General features: G+C 32.6%; 1 protein-coding gene across 1 annotated transcript; it reads left to right on the forward strand.

Moving 5' to 3' along the window:
• Nucleotides 1–2,098: 2,098 nt before the first annotated feature.
• Nucleotides 2,099–3,206, forward strand: LOC111982997 (putative ribonuclease H protein At1g65750). Its single transcript, XM_024014629.2, has 2 exons — nt 2,099–2,173; nt 2,391–3,206. The coding sequence occupies exons 1-2, from the start codon at nt 2,099–2,101 to the stop codon at nt 3,204–3,206; spliced, it is 891 nt and encodes a 296-aa protein (XP_023870397.2).
• The last annotated feature ends 4,807 nt before the right edge of the window (nt 3,207–8,013 follow it).

Genomic DNA, 8,013 nt, shown 5'->3' on the forward strand with positions numbered 1-8,013 from the left:
TACTATCTTTGCCAAGGGAGTATTAAGTTCAAGCACACTAAATTCCTCTTCGTTTCCCCACTATCATAGTATCATACCTTGAACAAACCCAAATGGACTCCTCCGCTCAGCAAGAGTACTGCCATAGGCCTAAGAATGTTGATGATCATGATGCTAATGTGCAAGAAACTAAGAACACCATCTGCATCATGAAGCCCATCAATGTTGAAATTGGAGGAGACTCGTCTTCAGTGATTACTCCCTTTGTGGCTCAACAGACTGGGAGTCGTCAACTCGTCATGCAATTGCTCTGGGAAGCAATAATATTGTGAGGGCTCAAGGCGTTCATGGTGGCCATAAATTTAAATCCACAACAAAGTACTGCTGCGAGATTTGTAGAAAAGAGTTTGCCTCCAAGAAAGCTCGTGGTGGCCATATGAGAATGCATCCCAAGATACATCAGTGGAGGGACTGATTCCTCTTCCAACTGGTGAGTCTTCTGCAAATTCATCCCAAACCAGAGGACTCGAGTTTATTCTGATCGTGCCACAAGAGAAACCCAATGCTTCTGCTATATTTGAGTTGAATTTGCTTGCTCCTGAGGCACAAGAGAAAGCTCTTGCTTTTCCTAAATTTGATTTGAATGTGCCTGCTCCGGAGGAGAATGATGATGACAATGCTTACTAAGGTTTTTTAATGCTAATGGTAGTACTTCCCAAGAAAACCCTTACCCTGTTTCAAGTCTTGCAAGTTCTGTAAAAGAAATAAGTACCAACTTGGTTATAGTGGAATGGTACAATCTCTTTCAATATTTATGTAATTGATATGTTTTTTTAATAAATCTATCATTAAATTACATTTTAATCTTATATCCCTCTATGTTTGCAAAATTTTCAAAAAAAAAAAAATTAATTACTTTGTCATCAATCAAATGTTTAAATTTTAAGCTTTTATAATCTAAAATTTTGCATAAAATAAGCTTTTATGAATTGGATAGTAAATAACATTTGTTGACATGAAATTTGACTTTTGTGTGAAGAATATAAAAAACATACAATTCAATAATTAGATTTTCAAAATATGTTGCCATTTTAATTAATTTTTTACTGAGAATTTTGTAACCTTATAATACAACTAAGTTTATAGGTAAACTTTGTGCAAAAAACAAATAATAATAATAATAATAACCAATAAATGTATTAATAGTTCTCTCTCTCTCTCTGTTGATATTGTTGATGAATGTACTAATAGTCTAATACTACTAAAAGTGAGGGTTTTCAGCTTCAAGAAATGTGAACATATTATCTTGCGACGTTCCAGAAAATGCAACATTTATGTCATCAATCCGTGGTCCGAACATTTATGTCATCAATCTTCACTTGATTGAAAGGATTTAGTTGCTTCTTTTGTCGATACTTTCATTATTAACATAAGACCAAGGCAAATAAGCCAGGTTTAGCATTACAAAACTGCTAGTATCTGGGATCTACAAAAACCACCCTTTTCTTTAGTAAAAATGTCTCAGATCTCACAAAAGAGACTATTAAAAATCTGTTGGGTGTTGCCGAGATTAAGGAGTATGAGAAGTATATGGGATTGTCAGCAATTGTGGGAAGAAATAAGAAAGCTAGTTTGAATTACATCAAAGACAGGGTGTGGGGAAAACTTCAAGAGTGGAAGGAGAAATTACTCTCTCAAGCGGATAAAGAAGTGTTGTTGAAAGCAATAGTTCAAGCCATTCCCACCTTTGCTATGAGTTGTTTTCGTCTTCCGGTGGGCCTTTGCCAAGACATTGTCATGCTTATCCGGAAATTTTGGTGGGAACAAAGAGGAGATAGAAGGAAAATTCTCTAGAAAAGGTGGGAGGTCTTGTGCAAACCAAAATTAGATGGTGGTTTGGGTTTTAAAGATCTTTGTAAGTTTAATGAGGCTATGTTAGCAAAGCATGTTTGGAGACTGATACATGATACGGATTCCCTTTTCTACAAAGTTTTTAAGGCCAAATATTTTCCAAATGGCAATGTGTTTGAAGCAAAGTCAGCCACGGGATCATTTGCATGGAAAAGCATCCTCCGCTCAAAAAATCTAATTGAAAGAAATGGCCGTTGGCGAATAGGGGATGGCAAAAGTATTTGGATTTTCCAAGATGCTTGGCTACCAAATTCTAATGCAGGCAGAATCCTTTTCCACAGAGGTATTCTTTCTCCGTCTGCTACAGGTGACGGGCTCATCGACCCCAACTCGGGGTGGTGGAACCTTGGCTTGATTGACCAATGCTTTTACCCCCCCTGATGCATAGAGCATAAAATCCTTGCCCCTTTGCACCACTCCCCAGACCGATACCTTTGTTTGGCCTGCTGAAAGAAATGGTTCTTATTCAGTGAAGTCGAGTTATAAAATTCTCTGTGAAGATCATCAGTCGGGTGGTCTCGATTCGGAAGTTGCAAAAGCTCAGCGGAGGTTGTGGAAGGGGGTTTGGAAACTCTGGAAAGATAAAACATTTCCTATGGAAGGCCTGTACCAATTCATTGCCCACAAAGGTAAATCTGATGAAGAGAATTATCATACAAGAGAATGTGTGCCACCTCTGCTCCAAGCACCCTGAAGATGTTAAGCATGCTTTGTGGGGTTGTTCTAAAGTTCGGCAGGTTTGGCAAAGGAGGTTTAGGTGGGCGGACAACTCTCAAGGGGAGGAAGGTTCTTTTTCGGACCTGGTTCAATTAATGCAAGAAAATCCTAGGCTGTTCCCTTTATTTGCGGTCACAGCTTGGACTGTCTGGCACCACCGGAACAAGTCCTGTCTACAAACAGCCACGATGCCCCTGGGCAGGCTAGCCGATTTCGCTGAGAATTATCTGCAGAATTATGCAGATCGGAATGGACAGCAGGTGCCTCCAGTGAGAAGATCAGCAACAACAGTAAGCTGGAGCCCTCCGAGTGAAAACCGGGTTAAAATTAACTTTGATGGTGCTCTGTTTGGGGAATCGGATAGTGCAGGAATTGGGGTGGTGATAAGGAATTCGGAGGGAGAGGTCATGGCCGCCCTTTCTGAGAAAATTGTGAAACCACAAGCAGCAGAGTTATTTGAGATCCTAGCTGCCCGACGTGCAGTGCTTTTCTCCACTAAAACGGGTTTTTACAACTCAATTTTTGAGGGGGACTCTTCTACTGTTATCAATCTTTTACAGGATAGTAATGTGTCTCACTCCTTGGGGGGCACATCCTAAAAGACATTTTGCCTCATTTAAACTCTTTTGAGAGTTGTTCTTTCTCTCATATTGGTAGGCAAGGTAATGCAGTAGCACATACCTTAGCCCAGAGAGCCAAATTATCTTGTCCTTTAGAGGTTTGAATGGAGTCTGTTACTCCAAATATCTCTTCTTTTGTATGGTCTGACCTTCGGGTTTAGTTTTAATGCCAAATTATCTTTCTTCTCCAAAAAAAAAAAAATAATAATAATAATAAAATAAAATAACTGCTAGTTGAGCCCAGCGGCTTTTCACTGTCTTCTTATGATTTATTTTTTTGGTAGCAAACCAAACTCTCTATCCAACGTCAAAAACATTCTCTATTAACTCACTATCTATCATTCTATTCTGACACCTGAGTATTCTGTTTGCATTTAATAATATTCTAATGGCTTCTCTCAATCATTTTTTTTTTTTTCATTCAGATTAGCGCCGGACATTACATGTAATAATATATTGCATTGGCCACACTCTCTGTGTGCTATTATCGCTTCTTTTTTTTCAAGATTCTTTTTTTAGTGTTCGGTTCAAAAAGAAGATTCTAATCAATTATCTCTCTCTCTCTCTCTCTCTATTATAATCGCTTTGTTAGCTACCATATTTCGATTTATGTTTGATTTGGGAAAGAGAGATCAAATACAAACCGCATTGTTGGGTGAATAATAGAAATGGTTTGTTATAATCTAGGTCTGTTTAAGGCTAAGCTGATGTGTAGCATAATAAAAGTTCACAGTATTTCTAAATTGACCTACTAACTAATACATAGATCCACCAAAATGTGTAATTTTTTTATTAAAAAAAAAAAAAATGAGCTAATTTGAGAATTATTTTTTTATTTATTAAAATTTGTTTATGAGTAAATTTCAAACTTTTTTTCCTTTTTTTTAAAATTTTTTTTTTATAAAGAAAAAAACTGCTTAGAGAATTGGTAATCACTAGTGGAGAATCCACATAATATCGAAGGAAACATAAACAAGTCGATGATGTGAATTCCAACACAGACAAAATTGTAGACATCTAAGTTTTATATCAATAAATCTTTTTGCTGATTGGGATCAGTTTCTTGCATTCTTTTTGTTCCTGTTTTGATATTCTGTAAGCACTAGTCCAAGTGGATTACTCTCATTAAAAAAAAAAAAAAAAACTCTGTTTGTGTGGGTTCGTTGATGCCGAAAGAACCAACATGTTACGTTGTTTAATATTTTTATTAGGGGTCAATATATATATATATATATATAAACATTGGATCCGCCATACTTTCAAGTACATATATACAAGTTTTTTTTCAAGTTAGCCGCCATGGAATCAAGGATCCAAGGTTTCTAAATATTTTTGGAACTGTGGAATCTCCTGGATTGTCCTCTAGTGCATGCATTTCATATACAGGAGTGCAAAGGCTATGGCCTCAGGGCCTCTCAATAATTTTACACTTTTTTATCGTACGAAATGTACATACTTCAAAATAAAAAATACTTTTCTTTTAAAATTAAACGTATTAAATAGATATTGATCGTTTCCATATTACACTTTGTATAAAAATACTTCAATATTTTTATTGACAGTCATAACTATTTATTTTGTTAAGATGCGTCACTATATAATTATCAAAACCAGTATTATAATTCACTTTTAAATTAAATATCAATGTCTTCATACCCTTAGTAAAATCTTGAAAAAATTTTGATATATTAAGATTTTTCAATTATTTGAATGATAAGATTTTATTTTCTATTGGATTTCAAATAAACAAAGATAAAATCATTATAAATTACAATAATATGAGAAATGCTTTTTTTTGTTAAGTGAATGAAGGAATATATCAATCATCTCTTTCATTCACTTGTTATAAATTTTTCTTAAAAACAAAACTAAAATTGAAGAAAAGTATATACTAAATATATTAAATTAGTGTTTAGTTTGTTAATTTTTATAACATCTTATAAAATTATATTAAGATATATAAGTATAAGACTAAATTGAAATATAATAAAATACATAGCTAGTATATATAGTCATTCTTTTGGTCCCAAATTTTAATTTCGAACTTGTATTATACTCGTACATGTGAGTTTGTTTGCCACATTTTTTTATTTTTTATTTTTTATATATAAAACTTATTTATTTATGAAATTTTTAAAAATTTCTTATTATATTTTAAACATATTATACTTCAAATAATTTCCAAAAATAATTAAATTTTCCCCCATAAAAACGCAAAAAATATTCTCCTCCATCTACATGTCGGGTGGATAAAAAAAAAAAAAATGCATGGAAGAAGGAAGCGGAATATGAAAAACGAAAGAGAGAAAAAGATTTAGTTATTTTTGAATAATATATCGAAAAATATATTATACAAAATATTGTATTAAACTTGTTATATACAAAGATTTTTAGTTTAGAATATTGTGTAAAATAATTTGTGTACGATAAACAAGGCACTTAAAATATGGGTTTTACTATCGTGTGCTTTTAAGACATATATTAGTAAATTATTTTTAAAAAAAATTATGAAAAAATGAAAGAAAAAAAAAGTAATTTATTGTTTTGACAATTTTTTCAATTCTCTATAAAAACTTTTTTTAAAAAAAATAGTTAATATATACTTTAAAGTGGTTAATATTCCAACGACCCTTAAAATTTTGCATTTTTTTTTTTGGTTCAGTCAAAGTTTACCTTTAAAAAAAGAAAAGAAAAGAAAAAACATTATCAGTGCACATAGCGGCAGCTATTTTCATACAAAATTTTCTAAAATAGATTACTAATATATGTCCTAAAGGCACACGTTAGTAAATACCATATATATATATATATATATATAAATATAGCTGGAGAATCTTCAAGAAGAAAGTTCCGTAAGAAGAAAGCTTTAACATGGACATATGAGGAAGTATTCTGAATTTCCGACCCTAATTGGTAGGGTCAGAATATTACTGTAGATAATCATGCCAATTTTCCGATCGTGATTGGCAAGGTTAATATATTACTGTAGATTATCATGCCAATTTTCCGATTATGATTGGAAAGGTCAGGATATTAATAAACGAATTAGGATCTTGGGCAATACTTAGAATATTAGACCGGATACAATTCAATGAATTCACCTACTATCTTTCACACCAAAAAAAAAATACATTTTTACTTTTTTTTACTTATACTTTTTACTTTTCTTCACTTTTTTTCTTAACTTTATTACTACATCAGGTGCAATATCCTAAATATTGCACTTGATGTCAATCCATAGTTAATCATGGCCAAGCATAATGTAAATAAAATAAAAAAGATATAAAGTTTGAATATAAATTTGATTGTAGTCAGTGATTACAACTTCACTCATTATTTCTTTTATTCGATATGAATTTTAATAAATCTGCCAACATTTCCTTTTTATATTCTCTATTGTAACTATGTCATCAATCGAATATTTCAATTTTAAGTTTTTGTAATTTAAAATTATGCATAAAAAAAAATTATAGAGCAAATTGTAAATGACATATTATTGGCTCGAAATTTGATATGTATGTTTTTTTTCGTTAAACTCACATGCCACAAGCAAAACTGCATGCGGCAGTTACTTGCGCAAAGCGAGTTATAAGAAGAAACACACACACAACTGCTCGATGTGGGATTGTATAGAGGCAATCCCCAAGCAAAAGCAGTAAACATTTTTTCGTTAAAGTCACACATCACAAGCAAAACTGCATGCGGCAATTACTTGCATGTTAACAAAATAAAGAACATGCAATCTAATTATTAGTTTTTCAGAATATGTAGCCATGTTAATTTTTTAAGTGGAAGTTGCAAACAATAGCTACAATTAAGTTTATAACTAAACTTTATTCTAAAAAATAAGAGATTAAATTTGGTAAGAATATGGTGTCAAATTCATGTTTTACCCCTCCAATCTCAACATATTATATCATCTTACAACATATTTAAGAATAAACACGAATGCACCAAATCAATTCTAATACCCATATATAAATCCAACCAAATTGTGTGTTTATTGAGATGTTATTAAGTGTGATATGATGTATTAAATTTCAAGTAAAATGTTGGTATGTCAATCTCTTATTGGATGATGTAAAACATAAGTTTTTATACCCCATTCTTACCAAATTCAAACTCAAAAAATAAAAGTTAATTTATTTGCTTAAGTGTGGCTTTCAATTTTTTTTTTTTTAAAGAAGAATATAAATTGACTTTTGAAATTAAGTTTAGAGATAAAAGAGGAAATAAATGGGTTTCATCATGATCAGTCTTCATTCTAATTAAGGAAAATGATATATGAGTTTCTTTAATTAGACATGATGAACACAAGAAAATCAGTAGGTTGAATGTCTCGAGCGTTGATCTCAAAGTAACTTGGAATATCCTGAAAAACAAATAGCAAATCAGAAGAGATCGGGAGAGACCGGCCAAGAATCCTCTGATGATAAAGTCAGTATCTTTGGAATTCCAATTTGTGTGAAAAAATGTCAGACTAGATTACCTTTTCACGAATAAATCCTTATATAGCACACATTTTGGGTCAGTTACTCATTTAGTAACTGCCCCTATTATTGAGGAACTCGGAAAAATCAGAGGTAACTTCCATAACTGCCATGGAAGTTACCCTGTTTGGGTTGATCTCCATAACTGCCATTGGGAACTGACCTTAGTGCTCTATGCAGAGTGAAAAGCTCGTCCCAAGCGAATATGGGGAAAGACGTGTAAACGTAGGGAGGTTGTCCAAGCCTTTCTTTTCTTGGATGAGCTTGTCATATGCAGCCCATATGCTTCGTTTATC

Source organism: Quercus suber, unplaced genomic scaffold (assembly GCF_002906115.3).
Source record: "Quercus suber isolate HL8 unplaced genomic scaffold, Cork oak 2.0 scaffold_248, whole genome shotgun sequence".
NCBI lineage: Eukaryota > Viridiplantae > Streptophyta > Magnoliopsida > Fagales > Fagaceae > Quercus > Quercus suber.